Raw genomic sequence first — 21,097 nt, forward strand, 5'->3', positions numbered from 1 at the left:
GGAGGGGGAAGGGTAAGCTGGGATAAAGTGAGAGAGTGGCATGGACATATATACACTACCAAACATAAAATAGATAGCTAGTGGGAAGCAGCCGCATAGCACAGGGAGATCAGCTCGGTGCTTTGTGACCACCTAGAGGGGTGGGACAGGGAGGGAGGGCGAGAGGGAGGGAGACACAAGAGGGAAGAGATATGGGGATATATGTATATGTATAGCTGATTCACTTTGTTATAAAGCAGAAACTAACACACCATTGTAAAGCAATTATACTCCAATAAAGATGTTAAAAAAAAAAAGGACGTTAGTAGAAAAATTGGTGAATAAAGTCTGTAGTTTAGTTAATATTATTGTACTAATGTTAAATTCACTGATTTTGATAATTGTACTAGGGTTATGTAAGACATTAACATAGGAAAGCAGAGTGAAGGGTACACGAGAATCCTCTGTACTATTTTTTGCAATTTTTCTGTAAGTCTAAAATTATTTCAAACTAAAAAGCTGAAAAACCCAACCAACAGAAAAACAACTATAAGCAAAATAGGAAGGAAAAGGTTCTTCCTCAACGTGATTAAAGGCATGTACAAAAACTGTTAATATCAAACTTAAGGATGAATGCTTTCTCTCTAAAATATAAAACAAGGCAAGAATGTTTGCACTAACCACATTTTACAGCATTGTATTGGAGGTCGTAGCAAGTGCAATAAGGGAGGAAAGGGATAAAAGGAATACAGATTGGAAAGGAAGAAATAAAACTATTTTTGTCAGATAACAAGATTACATAAATAGAAAATCCCAAAGGATTTATCTAGAAGCTATTAAATTAGTAAGTAAATTTAGCAAGGTCACAGGATGAAAGGTTATATATAATTATAAATTCTATTGCTATACTAGCAAAAACAATTAGAAAATTAAAAAATTTTAATTCCATTTATAACACATCCCCAAATAGGAAATATTTTAAAGTAAACTGAATATAATTTGTGCAAGACCTTTATGCTGAAAACCATAAAATACTGAGAGAAATTAAAGGAGACCTAAATAAATGGAAAACATACCATGTTTCTGGATTGGAAGATTTGCTACTGTTAAGAAGCAGTTCTCCCCAAATTGTTCTATAGATTCAATGTAATCTTATTTAAATTCCCAGCATATTTTTTTTTACAATCTGACTGTAAAATTTATATGGAAATGCAAAGGACCTGGAAGAGCCCAAAAATTCGGGAAATACAAACAAAGTTAGAGTACTTGCACTATCTCAATTCAAGACTTACTATAAAGCTATAATAATCAAAACAGTAAGCTACTGGCATAAGATGGACCTATATAGGTTAATGGAACAGAACAGGGTTCAGAAATAAACCAACTAACATATGGTCAATTAATTCCCAACAAAAGGTGCCAACATAATTCAGTGGGGGAAAGGAGAATATTTCCAACAAATGGTGCTGAAACAATAAGTAAGTCCCCTACATACGAACCTTCAAGTTGTGAACTTTCAAAGACGCGAACCTGCGTTCGCATGTCCAATCACGTAAGTTAGTTCACGTGTCTCATGTACATTGTCACGTGCGTGCATCCTCTACAAGTGGTGTGTTTTTGTGTACTTTACTGTATGGTACTGTTTATTACCAGTGTAGACTCATAGTCTTATTTTATACTCTGGGTTATAATCCAGCACTATCATTATTTTGTTCTTCAAACTGTTTCACCTTTGGCCATTGGGAGCTCCTGCAGATTAGCTTCTGTCATTTGACATGCCCCATCCTTTTTTTGAGCACTTCCTGTACTATCTGGCACGACAGTGTTTGTGGCTCATCTTGTATTTTCCCTGCCTTGGCTCTAGAACGAACCACTTCTCCAAACAGCCTTGGTTCCTCTTATTGGAGAGTGGTTCAGAAACTAAGATCTGGGTGCTAGATATGCTTATTGCTATCGAAGTGTCATTCCTTCTAGGCTCTCTTTTTTTTTTATTAATTAATTAATTTATTTATGGCTGCGTTGGGTCTTGTTGCTGTGCACGGGCTTTCTCTAGTTGCGGTGAGCGGGGGCTACTCTTCATTGAGGTGCACAGGCTTCTCATTACAGTGGCTTCTCTTGTTGCAGAGCACGGGCTCTAGGCACACAGGCGTCCGTAGTTGTGGCTCACGAGCTCTAGAGCGCAGGCTCAGTAGTTGCGGCACGTGGGCTTAGTTGCTCCATGGCATGTGGGATCTTCCCGGACCCGGGCTCAAACCCGTGTCCCCTGCGTTAGCAGGCAGATTCTCAACCACTGCACCACCAGGGAAGCCCTTGCTAAAAGTTTTTATCTTGAATGGGGTTGAATTTTTTCATATCTTTTAATCTGTTGAACTGATCAGATTTTTTTCCTTTTTTGTAGTATAGTGAATTACATTGGTTATTTTCAAACATTAAACCAATCTTGATTCCTAGAATAACCCCCCTTTATTATGATATATTTATTATCCCTTTTATGTATTGCTGGATTTATTTTAAGGATCTTTACATTATGCTTGTGAAGAATATCTTTAGTTTTCTTTTCTTTGAAGTGTTTTTACCTGGTTTTAGTGGAAGGGTAAGACTGGCACCATTAAAATGAGTTCTTTCTGTTTGCTGAAAGAGTTTGTGCAGGCTTGGTGTTGTTTCTTCCTTAAATATTTGATAGAATTTACTATTGAATCCATCTTAGCCTAGAGTTTTCTTTGTGGCAAGATATTTAAATTACAAATTCAGTTTCTTTTGTAGATGTAAGACTATGGCTCTGTTTCATTTATTCCTGGGCCAGAGAGTGATAGGTGATTGTGATTGGCCCGGCCTGTCACACATCCATCCTTGTGGCCAATGGACTGGAAAGTTTGTTATCAGAAGAAAGAGAATGTGGCATATACAGGGCTCCAGGGAAGTTATCAGCCAACTTAGTCACTTCAGTTTGGGTTTACTACACTCTCTTCTGTACTCTAAGCCATAGACGTAGAAATAGTGTAGTTAAGCAAAATCCTTTTTTCTAGTGATAGTTATTGAAGTGGACTTTTACTTTAATATTTCATTCCTCCCTCCATCCCCTACCAATGAATTATGAACTATTTATGGGTCTATAAGGCCCTACATGACCAACATACTACCTATTTTATCTCTTTCCATCCCTTCATCTGTATCACTCTCTCCCTCTACTTATTAGGTACCAGCCTGACTGGTTTTTATTCATTTCCTTTCCCAAAGATATCAAGGCTTTTCCTTTCTTGCTCCTTTGTTCTTATATTTTGTTTTATCTGCCTAAAATACTCTTCTCTTAGCTTTTCATATACCTTATTCCTTGACATCTTTATGGTCTAAGCTCACTTGTCACCTCTTCAAAGAGGCCTTTTCTAACTATCTTGTCTGAAATAGACTCTCCCTTATTATTATTTAACAAAGTACTTTTTTTGTTTCCTTCATAGCATTTATGAGAATCTGTAATAATTTGTTATTTTTGTTTATTTTTTTAATTATCTGACTCTTCTTAGGCTTCATGAGGGTAGGGCCTAGTTCGTCTAGTTCTTGGCAGTGTGTTGGGTCCCCAGTTCCTGTTATATCATAAACACTTAATATTTACTTGTTTGAATAAATGGATGTAAGTGGAAGATGTATTAATTTTGGTTTCATATACATATGTGTATATACATGTGTGCCCCAATGTAGAAAATCTGTTTCATTCATATACTTATTCCTCAAATATTTATTGAATACATACTATGTATAAGGTATTCGTTCCAGTGCTATGTATATATGAAATCTGATTTTGAGAACTGAAGGGGATATTATTGATTTGATTTTTTTTGCTTTGCAAGATGAATTCTCCATGAAATACCTTTTAAAAATCAAATTTTTATATGGTATATAATAAAAGTCTGGCAAGCATCTCTCTTATTTACAGATGAGGAAACTAGATTCAGAGAGGACAAGATCTCATAACTATTTAATAGTATAGCTCTTACTAAACCCACATTTCCTAACCTATTTCCATATTTGTCCCACATCACACTGCCTTCTCTGTGATTTACTTCTTTAAATCTTTATTTTTTCTTGTATTAGGGAGCCAGCATGGTGTAATGCTAATGAGAATTGAAAGACCAGTGACTTTTCACTTCTCTGAAAAGCAAGTGACTTGGCCTTTCTCTGTTTTTTCCATCTTTAAAATGGGATAGTAGCGGTTCCCTTATGTTAGATGATTTTGAGGAAGAATGACTTAAGATTTAAGGCATTTTACAAAATTAAAAGCACTCTAAAAATCTAAAGAATTTGTGTCATAACTTTTCAAATATGGGACTGTTGTACAAAGCAAATTACAGGATCAGTTACATTATTTAGTTGAGAATTTGTTTTGTTTTCAATCCATTAACTGTTTAGCAGATATGATTGAGTTATCTGAGATGGCACACATATTTGTATTATAATTGTACACTTCAGTATAAATATGTCCGTGAATGAGTAAAGAATATTCTCAGGTGGAGACTTACGTTTTATCTGCTGACAACTTTTCTTATGTCTTAGGCTATGTTTAGACTTGATTTTTTTGAATTTTTAAATTCACCAGCCTTGTCATTTGGGTGCTCCAATGTTGTGGTTGCAGAAGTATTTTAGGTAGGCATTTTTAAAACATTAAAAATCGTTTCACTTTTTGTTTGTTTCATGATTTTAGTTAAATTTCCCTGAGGTCACATGGCTAGTAAAAGCTGAGATTTAAACCTACGTCCTCTGTTTGTGTTGTTTCTGCTATACTGCACTGCCTCTCCAAGATGATTTTTACGGTATCTACTTCACAGAGTTGCTGAGCTAATGCATGTAAAAAGGCTTTGTAAACTGTGAGGCATTTCTGTATAAGGCAGAACGTAACAGGGGTTATAAGAGTAAGAAAAGAAAATACTGAAGGAGGAAACCTTTTGTATGCACTGTCAGTTTACCTTTCTTGAATAAAATTTGAAATACTTTTGATGCCAGAATAGTCTTGATGAAAAGCATTTCTAATGTATTAACAGACCATGACCATATTTGAAAAATATGAGATATATGATCACCGTAATTTAGTGACCTTTTGATGGAGTGGTTTTCTCCCAAAAGTTTTTGGTATACATAGTTTTTGTATATTATTTAATAAATACCATACAAGTCAATTAAATAATGGTCAGATTATAACATCTGTGAATGGAACAATATAGTAGACTCTTGGCATTCAAGATTAACGTTAGCTTTCTTAACTATTTATGAACCCTAAAGTTCACGATATATGATTTTGTTGAAATACAGACTTGAATGTTATGGAGCTGGTGTTGAGGAAGTCACTTAATGAGTACATCTGACCTTTCTGGGCAACATTTACACTTCAGGCTAACTTCCAACTTCACATTTGCTGCTTATTGTTATTTACTTGGTGGCTACTATGAAATGATTTATATACACACATATACTTTGTTTCTTTGTGAAACATTACTCCAAGGAGAAAACACAATTATAAAGGTAAAGGTAAAGTGATCCTAAGAAAGAAGTGATCTTACATAAGTTTTTGGAAGAAACTATATGTAGTAGTAGTAGCCATAAACTTGGGAATCTGCAAAGATCTTTGAGATATATCCCTTATATGAGGAGTCATTTGTGTAATGGAGTGTTGAGTTTTTAGCCTGTGAGAACCGGTAGCATTTATTTCATTATGTATCTGTCATTCCACTCATGGGGTATTTTAAAATTACATATCAAAGCTCCATTGTTTCAGGTGGTACAGTTGTCTGCCATATTGAAATAGATGACAAAGCAAATTAACATTACCCTGAGCAGCATTTTTTTAATTTTTATATTCATGTGGTAAATGTCTAGTTTAACAAAGCAGAATGTTCTTGTTAGGAGCTTTTATACAGAACTCTTTTTCACTTGGAGCTATAGTGAAATCAAATTCACCTTCAGTTGGTCTGTGGCTTTGTTAAACAGTACAACTTGAGTTGGAGGTGCTCTGCAATAGTGAGGAATTTTCTCTGCCCAGATGTGTTTGTATAATATAACATTTATATCCTCCTTGTCCTCTGTGGAAATTTATAAGGATTATTTCAGTGTTAACTCTGATTGATATTTTATTGATCCAACAGGTGTCTCATTTACTTACTTATTCATTCATTTATCAAGCATTTAATGAATGTCTTCTGTGTGCTAGATACTGTACTAGACTCTAGGGAATTTAAGATAAATTAGACTCAGTCTCTACCCTTTGGGAACTCATTCTAGTTAGAGAAATAATAAACATATAATTAGGATATCCTGTGAAATATTATATTTTTAAAAGTATCTCATATACTTTAAAAAATATTACTTTTCTTTAAAGATTTTTTTTGATGTGGACTATTTTTAAAGTCTTTATTGAATTTGTTAAAATACTGCTTCTGTCTTATGTTTTGGTTTTTTGGCCACGAGGCCTGTGGGATCTTAGCTCCCTGACCAGGGATCAAACCCACACCCCCTGCATTGGAAGGTGAAGTCTTAACCACTGGACCGCCAGGGAAGTCCCCCAAGTATTATATTTTTTAAAATATATGAGATAATGTATGTGAAAAACTTCGTAAGCTTTACAAATTTAAAATATTTTTCCTCCAGTGCATAGTATGATGTCTGATATATCTTAAATGCTTGTTATAATCTTGAAGGAATTGATGAAGAGCAAGGAGCTATGAAAACACATTATAGTATAAAGAAGTATTAGTTCTGCCCGATGTATAGATAGAATGGGAAAGGCTTCCCAAAGGATATGACTTCTGAACTGGACTTTGAAATGAAAGCAATTTATGTTGAAAATCAGGAAAGGGGATGCAGAAAAAGAGAGACTATGAGGCATGAAAGTGCCTTGATCTACATCAGCCATGTATCTGTAGGCTTATACAGTTTACACAATACTTTTGTTTACACTATCGCTTTTGAGCCTTATGACAACTCCATGAGCTGAGTTCATATATTCAAGTGCTTGAGCCTTGACTAATAAAACTCAGGTTGTAGGGTGTAAGAGAAAGCAACTAGCCATTTTATTCTTTATAGTTTCATGAATGTCATGATTGCTGATACTATTGAATTTCTGTGATTATATTTATGAGAGAATTGTTTTCTGAGTTATAAGTATGTGAGAGAGAAAAACATATACATACAATGAAAAGTATATTTCCATTTTTATTTACATAAGCAGATTAGTTTATATTAATATACAAGTTAATTTTTTAGAAGTTTCAGAAACAAATTAGAAAATGCTTCCTTAATATTTCATATTTATAATCACGTAGGTTTTTAGGATTTCAATCCTTATATACCATTTATCTGAAGAACAACAAATGGAAACTGTGATTCCTCACATTTTCTCTTAGGCTTTTTGTTTCTGCTGTAGTTAAACAAGTTTGTTGACATTAAAAAAATATATTTTTTTTGCACAAAAATGTTTATTAAAATACTTTCAGGGGGAAAAAGAGAAACAAAAACTGTCTCCCCATTTAAACTTGACTTCCTATTGTATATTGTTTGTAATCAAGACAGTGTGGTATTGGTGAAAGAACAGACAGATAGATCAGTGAAACAGAATAGAGAGCCCAGAAATAGACACAAATATAGTCAAATGATCTTTGACAGAAGAGCAAAGGCAAGTCTGTGGAGGAAGGATAGTCTTTTGAACAAGTGGTGTTAGAACAACTGGGCATCCACATGCAAAAAAATGAATATAGACACTGACCTTATATCTTTCCCCAGAATAACTCAAAACAGATCATAGACCTAAATATAAAATACAAAACTTATAGAAGTTTTATAACATAGGAGAAAATCTAGGTAACATTGGGCTTGGCAGTGAGTTTTTAGATACAATGCCAAAAACACCATCCATGAAAGAAAAAATTGATAAGATCGACTTCATTAAAATGAAAAACCTCTGCTCTTCCAAAGACACTATCAAGAGAATGAAAAAACACCTACAGACTGGAAAAAAATATTTGCAAAACACGTATCTGAGAAAGGACTATTATCCAAAATATACAAAGAACTCTTAAAACTCAACAGTTAAAAAGTGGGCAGAAGGTCTGACAGACACTTCATCTGAGAAGGTATGCAGCTGGCAAAGAACCATATTAAAAGTGCTCAACATCATATGTCATTAGGGAATTGCAAATTAAAACAACTGGATACCACCATGTACCTATTAGAATGGCTAAAATCCAAAACATTGACACCACCAAATGCTAGCAAGGATGTGGAGCAACAGGAATTCTCATTGCTGGTGGGAATATAAAGTGATACAGCCACTTTGGAAACCAGTTTGGCAGTTTTTCTTAAAAAGCTAAATAGTCTTACCACATGATCTAGCAGTCACAGTCCTAGGTATTTACCTAAACGAATTGAAAATATGTCTAAATAAAAACCTGCACATGAATGTTTATAGCAGCTTTACTCATAATTGGCAGAAGTTGGAAGCAACCAAGATGTCCTTCAATAAGTGAATGGATAAGCAACCTGTAGGTACATCCATTCAATGGAATATTATTCAGTGATACAAGAAACAAGCTATCAAGCCCCCAAAAGATATGGAGGAACCTTAAATGTATAAAAGAAGCCAGTCTGGAAAGACTTCATACTGTATAATTCCAACTACATGACATTCAGGAAAGGTCAGAACTGTAGACAGTAGAAAGATCAGCTGTTGTCAGGGGTTCAGGGGGGGAAGAGGAGGAAGAATGAATAAGTGGAGAATAGGGGATATTTAGGGCTGTGAAACTATTTTGTATGATACTGTAATGGTGGATATATGACATTATGCATTTGTAAAACCCATAGACCTGTACAGCTGCAAAGAGTAAACCCTAATATAAACTATGAACTTTAGTTAATAATGTATCAATATTGGTTCATCAGTTGTAACCCATGTACCACACTAAAGATGTTAATAATAGGTGGGGGAAAATGGGTATATGCGCTCCCTGTACTTCTTGCTGAATATTTCTGCAAACCTAAAACTGTTCTAAAAAGTCTACTGATGTTTTTAAAATAGAAAATGTGACTTTCTGATTTACTGTTAATAATTTAGCTTTTATCTTTCTCTTTTTTCTCTCCCTGACTGAACTGGGCAGAGTCTGTCAGGTGCTTAACTTTTTTGTCTCTAGGTAACTTCATGGGATTATAAAACAAAATTTGTCTGCTAAATAAACCATGAAAAAAGCAAGTAGAGATACTCCTTAGTCTACCCAGACAAGAAACAAATATGCCACAATATCAGTGTTAATGGAAGAGTGGTTACAAATGATTTCTACATTCATCTTTGTTTTTCGGTATTTTCCAAATGTTATCTGTAAAATAATACTTTGTTAGCGCTTAAACAGCTTTTTGTATCCTACTGCAGCTTAACTGTATTGTTAACATGTCTTAGAAGATATTATATAGAAATAAATAAGACACGGGTCTCTCTGGTTAACTGTAAGTGAAAGACTGCATCACCACAGTGCTTGATGTAAATTATCTCATTGGTTGGTGACAACCTCATCAGATTTTTTTGCAGTTTGCAAAGGGATCAGTTTTAAAATTTTATTTGTTATGCACTTGCTTGTTTGTTTTCTTACTTACTTGTTTATTATTTACTTATTCACCTACTCTTTTAAAATAATATTCTAATTAGTTGTTACCTAAGTGGTTTTCCCAAGTTCTTACATTTTGTTGGTTAAAACTACTTTAAAATATGTGATTGAAATTTGCGTCATTTGCTGTTTGTGTATTTAGGGAAATGAGTTATTTTTTAAACAGAGAATTATTATCTAAATGTGGCTTTAGTGATTCCTTGGTACAATAATTGGTGATGAAATTTAGCTCATTGTTTTCAGCTAGTTTAAATTGGTCTTGAAAGAAACAGAAACTTGTTGCTTAATATAGACTCTAGATGACTCTTTGGAATGCCTCTGGGCTATTATGAAGTACTTGTTTAAGAAGGATAATTCCACTTGATTATATATTATATACCCCAAAGGAAAGTAATTTTAAATTCAATTTTTACTGGATTATGCTGTCTTTATGGAGCCACTTTGTTGCTGAATTGTATCCACACTATCCAGGATGCTTTTAATGAATGGAGTTTATTCAGCTAATAGGTGATACAGTCAACATTCAGAAAGCCACATAGTCTGGCTCTTAATCCCTCCACCGTCTTTGTAATTTTTGAAATTCTTAATCATAGCATTTATATAAGATATTTATGACATTTTTAAAGTTCATCTTTGTTCCCTAATTCATGAAGTAACTTAGATTTCCTGGTCTACTACTTTATAATAAAACCTCAATTTATTAATTTATAGAATGAACTTAGAAATCCTTTTGGAAAGAGGTAGTTGGAAAAAATATACAACTATTTGAGTCCCTACTGTGTTCCATGCACTGTACGAAATGGATACAGATGTCTGGGAGTTTGTTTTCCTACTTTCTGCTATAAAGCTGCCCCTTTACCAAATTTAGCTACCTGTAAATTCCTCCCTAAAATGGATTTTTGGTGGGTTTCCTTTTTTCCAGTGTGTGATGCATAAAGGCAAATATTTTACAAATCAAAGGTGCATTGGTGTCTCTATTCAGGTTCCTTTTTTTTTTTTAAACAAGTGAGGGGTCATTTATTTATTTTTGGCCTCATTGGGTCATTGTTGCTGTGCACGGGCTTTCTCTAGTTACGGCAAGCGGGGGCTACTCTTCATTGCGGTGCGCAGGCTTCTCATTGTGGTGGCTTCTCTTGTTGCAGAGCACGGGCTCTAGGTGCGCGGGCTTCAGTAGTTGTGGCACACGGGCTCAGTAGTTGTGGCGCACGGGCTTAGTTGCTCCGCGGCATGTGAGATCTTCCTGGACCAGGGATCGAACCCATGTCCCCTGCATTGGCAGGCGGATTCTTAACCACTGCGCCACAGGGAAGTCCCTATTCAGATTCTTGAATTCTAAAGTGTGGCAAGCTGAGATTTGATTTTGTTTTTCAAAAAAGGAAGGAACTTTAAGATATAAATAATTACTACTTATAGGCATTAGAACTATATTTGCCTATCCTGTCTCAACAAGTTGGTTGTAATTCTTAAGTTTTGAATAGACAATGGTGACAACTTGGAGCTATCTAAACTAAAGAAGAAGTTCTGTTTATTTGTGCTGTCATTAAAACTGTTCTGACTTTAATAATCAAGTATCTCTGTGGAAGAAATAGATTTAAGCCAACAAATAAAAGTAAGATGAAAACTGTATGTGTGGATTAATTAATTTCAGAGTCCAGAATTTTCTCCAGACGCTTTCAGAAGTCTGGGTGCTCTTTTTACATAAATGGTTGGAAAAGTAATCTATCTGTAAAATGTAGAAAAATTAAGTGCAAGTTTTAAATGTGCGTTTAATAATTCCAGAATTCGAATTTTCTTTTTATTTGCAGCTCAGATCGTCTAATAGAAGAGACAATAAGGTAGGAAAAATGTTTTGTTTTTGTTTGTTTGCATATAAATGAACAGATAAAGTTAATTCTATAACTAGAGTTAAAGTCAGTTCATCCTCCTTAAAGATGAGAATTTCATTACATGGTAATGTATTTTTACTGTGACTTTCCCTTGTAAGATACATTTGAAGCCTAAAACATTTGTTTCCAGAATTAGTAGAATTGAGCTGTTTTACCTAGGTTAATTTTTCTGATTAATTCATACTCAGTATTTTCAGCCTCTGTCTTTTTATTCTTACTTTTTAATGAAAACGGTCTTGAACATGTGATTTGTTAAATGTCTTATGTATACCATTTTTGTAGACTTGGTTTCTGTTACAGCAGTTATAGAACATCTGTAGTAATTAGTATTATCTGTAATAACATTAAAGTAGTTTCTTGCTTAAGGTATGGGAAATATGTTGGTTTGAACTGCTTAATTCTCTAGGTTTGGTGAATTTTTAAGTACCTATTTTAAGACAGTAAAAAAGTAAGTTAACTAGGAACGGTCTCCGTTCTTTAAAATTCAGCAATGTCTACAGCACTGTTTTTCAGGAAAGGTAGAACGAAGTACATGGGAAAAACAACAAACATTTGTATTCTTACCATAGGCTTTGGTATTGTGTTCAAGTGTTTTACATGCTGTATGTTATTTAATCTCCTCAATAACTCATGAGATAGGCACTGATCACTAGATACTATCTCCAAAACAAAAAAGAAGTTAAGGTAAGTAATTTGCCCATGGTCACATGACTAACAAATAGTATTGAGGATTCAAATCCTCAAATCTGAGTCTCTAACTGTAGAATAAGAGCTCTATCTAAACCACTACTATATTTACTACCTTATAGAAAGAGGACAAACTTTGGAGTGTTATTTGGTTTGAAACCTGGCTGTGCTACTTAATTAGATCTCTGTCTTGGATAAGTTTCTTGGAATCTTCATTTTCTTATGTGTTTAAAAACATGGGATTGATGATAATACCTACTCTAGAAGATTGTTTTGAAAATTAAAGATAATATGAGTAAAATGCCTAATACAATGCCTGGCTGATACTAGGTAATTTGAAAATGGCATCTGTATTATTTATACTTTTTTTTTAAACTTTTTATTTTGATTTCATTTCGGATTTCAGAAAAGTTCCAATGGTACAAAGAATTTCCTTATACCTTTTACCTAGATTCCCCAAATGTATCATTTTGCCACATTTGCTTTTTTGCAATTTTTTTTCTGAACTACTTGAAAATAAGTTGCAGACATGTTGCCTCTTTACCTCTAAATATTTCAGTGTTCATATCCTAAATATTTATGTTGAAATGGACTCATGGATTCTCATTTTATTAAATGGATCCTATCATTATTTAATAATCTTAATAAATTATCTTTTATAATAATACACAGTTATCACATCTTGGAATTTTGTTTGAATTGCATGCACTGGGTCTTCCATCTGACCAACGTTTTCACAAAATTGCCTAATTATCAACTGAAATATCTCCCTTGTGACTCCTTTCCTTTCATCAGCACATAAAGTTGGGTCACATTTTGCAAAGGATTCTTTACTTAAGGTTTCCTTATAACCCTTTTTCTTTTTTTTCTTCCTTTTATTTCTTCCTTTATACCTTATCTTCTAGCACCAGGCTGCCTTAAGCTTTTCGATTCCAAGCTGGCCTTTTTAAGGGCAGGTGATATGAGTAAAAAAATTTGGAGTACCTCATAGGATAGGAACATTTGAGAACTATCAAGTCACTGATATAATTATTTTGCTAGTTAAAAAGCAAAAAACCATGTGATTAAAAGACCTTTTATTTCACTATTTCACTTTGTTTCAAAATATGATAGGTGTCACAAGTGAAATTTTATTGTATATAAAACTAGTTATGATTACTTATGGATAATATAAAATTTGTGTCAAATAATTATTTTTACATATTCTACATGTAAAATTTTACCTTTTCCTTTTAGAGCTGTATTTTTAGAATATGTACACAACTGAATATAAGCTGACACCAGTTTATTGAAAAGAACGAATATTTTTAATATTTGTAAATGTATTCTTAAGCTTTAAATGTATAGCTAGTATTGGCTGTTGTTGAAAAAATAAGTGTCTGAGTTTAGTTCACAGAACAGGTGAGAATGTTGAAGTTCCAGTAAACACATCAATAATTTATCATTTTAAAAGCATTATACATTATTTGGAGCTTATGTTTTGCCTCTGCATATTTGACCCTTGAAATAACAACAGCCTAGATTCACTCAGCTTGACTCCAGATGATGGAATAAGATGGGAAAGTAAGTCTCGATATACTTTGTGTGGTACTGGAAATCATGCATATTCAACAAGATAATAACATAATGTATGATGATAATATCCGTTCTCCAAGGAACACAAAGTGCTTTGCAGAAATTATTTTTTAATTTTCCCTATCTACTTCTGAGTCAGAGTGCATAGGAGATGGTGATAGTCCCAGTTTAAGAAAACAGAGGCATATATGATTCAGAGATTGGCCTCAGATATCTCAGCCCAGGTTTGAATTGTAACTTTTTACAAGGCCATAATACCTATTTAAAAATACCTGGTAAAGTAAATCTATTATAAAACAACCACATTTTAAATGTATCATGTTCTATCATAGATATACACTTAGCCTGAAAAATTATGAACAAGAACTAATGGTGCAAAGGATGTTGTTAGTTTGACTCTTATTCTTGTGATCTTTTTACTTTGTGGATCTAAAATTCAATGTGTTATAAAGTTGACATTGCCCACCTCTTTCTGCTCTAATCTTGACTGGTTTTGCTCTAGACCTGGTGCATTCACTGTACTGGTCCTGGGATGTCCTTTCACCATTATCCTAAAATGACCTCCTTTATTGGATCACTTATTTCTAAAAAAAAAGTCTTCGACTTTCTTAGTTTATTCCCTCATTACGTTGGACCATGTTCTTTAGTAGCTTCCTCAGAAAGAATAGGAGGTAAAATTTTTGGACTTTACACGTCGAAAAAAGTCTTTATTCTACCTGTATTCTTGATTCATTGTTTAGCTAAGATATAGAATTCTAGGTTGAAAATAATTTTGAAATTTTTGAAAGCATTGTTTCCAGTGCTGCTTTTTAAGTCCAATGCCAATTAAAATTTCTGGTCCTTTGTATTTGATAAGCATTTTTTTCCCTCTGGAAGCTTTTAAGATCATCCCTTTTCCCTTATGTTTTTGTTTGTTTTTAATCTCACCATATGAGCTTGATATGCATCTTTTTTAGTCCATTGAACTAGGCATTTAGTGGGCTCTTACAGTCTGGAAACTTATCTTCAGATCTGAGAAATTTTCTTACGTTTATCGTTTTCTTCCCTCCTTCTTGATCCTTTTTTTTTTTTAATATACACTTTATATTTGTCAAATATACCTAAATAAAACGGGAAAAAAAAGAATTCACCTAAAACACAGCCACTAGATTGGTTAATAATTTGGTATGTATTCTTCCATATTTTTCTCTATGTCTCTTCATATCTATTTAAAAATAATAAAAAATATGAACATATTCATAGATACAGGCAGACACATGTGTAGTTGGGCATTTAGAAAAAGTGGAATGATATTAACCATAGCAGGTTAGTATGTGCAGTCACCTAACTTGTCCATGACTTAAATCAGTAAGTTGTGAGAGGGCCATATGGGTAAGTGTTAATCCCTGTAAAGGGAAGGGTGGTTGCTTGTAGAACACTGGTTATGGACACTGGAAATGGGGTTCCTATTCTTGACCAAGGATAACCTTGGGCAGTAGAAGTCCATAATGGTCTAGGGAGCTGCCCTACTGTAACCAACTCCTGAATGGTAGAACCACAACATGCATTTTTCCTAGTTCCTTTTTATTTTTGTAAGGCCGCGCCATGTGGCATGTGGGATCTTAGCTCCCTAACAAGGGACCGAACCTGCGCCTCCTGCAGTGGCAGTGCGGAGTCTTAACCACTGGACCGCCAGGGAAGTGTCCCCCCTTTTTTTTTAACTTATTTTTTTATTGAAGTGTAGTTGCTATATAATATATAAGATATGCGTGTACAATATAGTGATTCACAATTTTTAAAGGTTTTACTCCATTTATTAGTTATTATAAGATATTGGCTATATTCCCTGTGTTGGGCAATATATCCTTGTAGCTTATTTTATACCTGATAGTTTGTACCTCTTACTTCCCTGCCTTTTCTTGATCCTTTCTTACCTTTTCTCTGTCTTGCATTTTTTTTTTTTTTCCTACTTTCTGGAAAGTTTACTCAATTTTTCCTTCTAACGCTTCTGTTACGTTTTTATTTCCATTCTCCTTTTTGTAATTTACACGAGCTCTCTAAAGGGATAGAGCCACACACACACACACACACACACACACACACGTTTATGTTTGTATGTTTCATGAATGTGATATTTTATCTCTCGGAGGGCATTAAATATAATTTGATTTTAGAGTTTCATGAGCCTCCTTTATTGCCTCTGTTTCCTCAGAATCACTCTTCTGTTTGCTGGTTGGTTTGTTTGGATCTCTGCCTTTTATGTTAGAGGCTCTCCTCAAATGTCTGGTGAACCTTGGCTCTTTGTTCGTATTTAAGGGTGAGGCTCCAAATCTAGTGATTGGATGCTCATTCTGTGTGCGTGGGTGGTAGGATTTGTTGAGTGGGAGCCTTCACCATGGGTGATCGGGAAGGGGCCTGTTTTATTGGGGGCTTTAAAATGTCAGTATCTGTAGGTCTCTTCTTGGTTGGATTTTCTGCTGAACTGAGGTCAGTCACCTGCCTGCATGGTTTGGAGCAGGTAATTTAGGGGTCTGACAACTCCTTTTACAAATTACCACAAATTTTCATTCCGTCTTCCGATATACCTGATCCCTTCAATTCTTTAGATTTTCTAGGATCTGGGAAAACCTTTATAAATCATTACTTGACTCATAGTGGTACTGAGGTGAATAACAGTAGGGGATTTGGTGCTAGTAATGTTATTAACATTTCTTAATCACTCAGGTGGAGTTCCTCTAATTTTCTTTTTGATTTTCTTTATTAGATGTTTATGTATTATAAAAGTACAGTGTTCTTACTATAACAATTTAAATAATTCTAAAATGTATAAAGAAAAAGTTTGTCTCCTGGTGGTGCCCCTCCATTCCTACCCCCTGAAGTAACTTGTGTTAACTGACAGTTATGTATCTTTCTAATACCTTTCTCACTGTCATACAAACATACACAAAGATGTTTTGAGTGTTCCTTAAAATAAAAAAGGACTAATACTATACACATTCTGTGGCTCACTTAAATCATTCAGTATATCATAAACATCCCTCCAGGTTAATGGAAATAATTCTGACTCATTCTTTTAATAAGCAAATATTATTTTCATAGTACAGGTATACCATAATCTACTAAACCATTCCAATGTTGTTACCAGGTTTTGAGGGGAGGGGGTGGTGGTGGGGAGTATTTTTTCATTTGTCTTTCACTATTCCAAACAATGCTTATCCTTGTATATATCTCCCTACACACTTTTGTTTCTTCTTTGCCTTCTCAGATCTTGAAATTCCAGTTTTGATTCATTTGTCATTTGCTCCAAGTACTCCCTCTAGCATTTTCCTCCAGTAGCATACCTGGTCTTGGCCTGTCCAAAAATGTGTTCAGTTAGCCCTCTGGTAGGTCAGGCTATTAGAGACCCTAAAGCAGGTACATACAGGTGGCAGTAGATGGCCCGGCAGTTTTCCCTCTTAGGGGCTCGTTGTCACACCAGCTTGTAGATGTCAGCTGTCTGCTTATAGGTCTCTCTGGCTGTGTGTAGCAGTCCTTTCGCAGCTGTAGGGACTGAGAGCAGTTCAGTTCATCACTGCAGCCCCTGCACATGCAGACCCTTACCTTCCACTGCCTGGGCTTCTCAGAATGCAGTGAAACCTAGGTCTTTGCCCCAGGCTTGAAGAAAAATACAGTCTTCCCTGCCATTTGGTTCTTCCCTTGCTTGAGAGAGTGTAGCCCTCCCTGGCTTTCTTCCCTCGAGATCTCAAGAGAACTTGGGACCTCAGATGGACCCTCCCCGGTATGTCTGCCTTTGTCTTGTATTCTTCCATAGAGGAAATTGGGCCAGAGATAAGGTCAAGAATTTGTGCTCTACCATCTTCCCAGGATATCTTAATTTCTGTTGCTTTTCGGTTTTTTTAATGTCTCACGTATTTTCAGAATTACTGAAGCACTTCCTATTTCCTACTGCTTTTTATAATGTCAGTATCTAAAACGCTCCCCTGTGTGTTACATATCAAAATGTATACTGACCCTGCCCTCTAGGATACTAATGTCCAAGAAGATAAGACTATTGAAAGTTAATAATCCTGGCAGTGATAGCAAAAAGATATTAACTGAGATTTCTTCAAAAAGCACATCAAAGTAGTTACATGAAAGAAACTGTACTCTACAAAGTGAAAAAGTGACTTCCCTTCTTTGTCATTTGCTTAATGAATCTGTGACCTTTGTCACCTGGCTTGGAAACCAGCTTAATGTTGCATGTGTGTCCTAAAATCTACTTGGTTGGTTCTCAAATAGAGTTTTGGAACATAATTTTTTTTTAATAAATTTATTTATTTTATTTATTTATTTTTTGGCTGAGTTGGGTCTTCGTTGCTGCGCGTGGGCTTTCTCTAGTTGCGGTGAGCGGGGGCTACTCTTCGTTGCGGTGCGTGGGCTTCTCATTGCGGTGGCTTCTCTTGTTGCGGATCACGGGCTCTAGGCGTGCGGGCTTCAGTAGTTGCGGCACGCAAGCTAAGTAGTTGTGGCGCACGGGCTTAGTTGCTCCGCGGCATGTGGGATCTTCCCGGACCAGGGATCGAACCTGTGTCCTCTGCATTGGCAGGCAGATTCTCAACCACTGCACCACCAGGGAAGCCCTGGAACATAATCTTTCCATAAGTTAAGGGCTGGTTGTATATAAATATTTTGTGATATGTTGCACCTTTGGTTCTATTTTTATAATTGTAATTCCCTACTTCCCTCTCAAGGGTTTTTCCTGATTAAGGATATTTTAGTACCTGGACCCTTTTAAAACCATTTTAAGAAGCTTTTGTAATGTGTGATTTGTCAGTTGTCTTATTTCATATGTTACTTTGAAGAAAAAAAAAACAACCCACAGGAAACAGTCCACTGCCTTGTCCAAAAAAATATCAGAGGATAGCATTGGGGATGAAGTGGTCATTCAGAAAAAGGACAATGGGAAGATGACTTGGGAGGTGATTTTTTTTTTTTTCCATGTTCCTGCCCAGTGCTTTTCAAAGGTGACGTGCTCACCTTAGTTTTCTGTTCACTTTTAAGGGTATGATGGATGCATGCAGGATCATCTGAAACATCAGTTTAATGAGCTTCTCTCTTCCTCCCTTGCAGCATTGCTATGGCAACAAAAGAAAATATGACTTCACAGAGAGGAATGTTGAAGTCAATTCAGAGCAAAATGAACACTTTGGCTAGTATCCTTTTTGAAAGCTTGAAATCTGGGGGTTTTTTTGGGGAAAAGAATCTGTGTATGTGCTTCACCACTCTCCCCCTCTTCTGGACAGGTTGCCATCATCAGTAACAGGAGAGGCCATCAGTAATTCTGTATTATGATATGCCCTGCATTCCTGAAAGATCATACAGTTTAATGCCATATCTGAAAGATTGCACACCAGAGGGTTAATACTAGTAGATCTAGAAAAAAATTATGTGAATTTTCAAATTCACAGAATTATTTTATATTTTAAAAGCTCTTGAATCCATGTTAGAACTCCACGGTGTACACAGTTTTTACCTAAACGTCGTAAATTATGTGCTTTTTCTTCTTTCTTTTTTCAGTTTGGAGAATAAGTCAGTGGCACATGCTTAGAAAGGGAGGGAAGTAGACAGCATACATGTAAATGAGTTGTCACTGCTGATGGCACAGTTTCATTTTGCACAAGCTAAGCTCTAGGATAGATTTGCTGCTTGTTTACTGTGACCTCTGCCTTTTTAATTCTTCCGTTTCCCAATTTAAAGTAGTATTACTGATACTTCTGAGAAACCCAGCAGGGAAACTGATACGCCTGCTAAGCTAAAACATTTTGTTTACTCTGAGAAGTCAAGCCTTTTAGAGAAAAAAGTTTCCTCCCCCAATTACTAAGGGGGAAAGGACCTTTAACTTTCAAAAGTTGAGTATCTTCTGGTCCTAGATAATTTAAGGTCACTTTTAGTTTGATACCTTATTTGCCTAAGGAAAGGAATATCCTGAAGACTGTTGGTATTTTCCAGTTTTTGGTGAATTTTGTTCTTGCTTTGTCACCCTAAGTATAAAACCACACCTCCGAAATCATTTATATTTTATATAGGGCTCTACAGTTAACAGAGTACTGTTATATACATTATCTCATTTTATCAGTACCATAAATTAGAATCATTCCCAAAATTATGTTTAAAAAAATCAAATAAAATGGGTGTGAGTTAGTCAGGACTCCATAGAGAGATAGTAATAGAAACCCAATTCATACTGACTTAAGGAGGAAAAGGAGGGAATTAATTTGTTCATATATCTGTAAAATTCAGGGGTAGAATTTGGCTTAAGGTATGGCTGGATGCAGGGGCTCAGACTTTATTGTCAAGAATCTGCCTTTCCTCTCTGTTCCCCTACTCCATCTCTTATTTCTGTTTTCTTGTGTGTTGGCCTCATTCTCAGGCAGATTTCTCCTCGTGCTGATAGAGAGGGCTACAAGAGTCACCTCCTACCAGTTCAAAAATTCTCATGGAAAAAGGGCGTATTTTCTGACAGCTCTGGCACATGTCCCAAGAGGACTGTGGTTGCCCTAGCTTGAGTTACCTCAAGCTATTCCTAACCCAGCCATTTGCCCAAGGGGAGGGAATATTCTCTCTGGCCAGTCATGAGTGTGTATGTTCACCTGATGGCAGAGGACAAGGTCAGCCCCACCCTGTTACATGAACTGAATTAGATTATTATAGAAGGAAGGCGGTGGTTCCCCTAAAGGTAATAAACTAGATAGAAATATGTCCACTATAGACAGGGTTTCCTAATGTCAAAAGTTTTCTTACTTTCTCTCACGGGATTGTTGACCCTTCTTTTACCAAGCAAGAAAAGATGAAGCATTTGCTTTAAATGAGATTTGTACCTTACACTGTATAAGTTTTTGCACATTACTTCATGCTTTCTGTTCTGCATTTTAAAAATTGTTTCTGCAAACTGTCCCCTTTTTTTCATTAATTAGTTTGAAAAACACATTAATGCCTACAGTGTGTAAAGTTCTCTTCAGTAGGCACAGGAAAATTCAAGATTAGAAAAAAACATAACCTCTGCATACAGTATGTAGAGTATATAAATACACAATACAGTCCCTGCTGAGAGTCATTTATTTACAGGAAAATGCAGTGAGGATTCACCGGGAGTAGGGATCATTCCAGCTCTCTAGTAACCTAGGCGATTTTGTTGTCGCTTTTCTTGACCTTGATACAATACCTCTATTAACAAAGAGGATGCACCTGCAGGTGTGTAGTCAGCAACCAGCGCTAGAAATGCAAAACAATGTAGGATGCAGAAGCTTGTGCTTTGATTACAACATACCAACAAGTAAGATATGAAGATACTTTACAATACTAAGTAAAATACAGTTG

At 35.4% G+C, this 21,097-nt stretch overlaps 1 protein-coding gene across 3 annotated transcripts in view; it reads left to right on the forward strand.

Moving 5' to 3' along the window:
- Window positions 1–21,097, forward strand: part of GOSR1 (golgi SNAP receptor complex member 1) — a 50,719-nt gene that overhangs the window by 24,851 nt on the left and 4,771 nt on the right. For all 3 annotated transcript variants that reach the window (XM_082443627.1, XM_082443625.1, XM_082443626.1), the window contains exons 7-8: window positions 11,420–11,449; window positions 18,851–18,933. In XM_082443627.1, the coding sequence (XP_082299753.1) occupies window positions 11,420–11,449; window positions 18,851–18,933 (113 nt within the window). The remainder of the gene's footprint in view (window positions 1–11,419; window positions 11,450–18,850; window positions 18,934–21,097) is intronic.

Source organism: Balaenoptera physalus (genome assembly GCF_965194825.1).
Source record: "Balaenoptera physalus genome assembly, chromosome: 20".
Taxonomy (NCBI): Eukaryota; Metazoa; Chordata; class Mammalia; order Artiodactyla; family Balaenopteridae; genus Balaenoptera; species Balaenoptera physalus.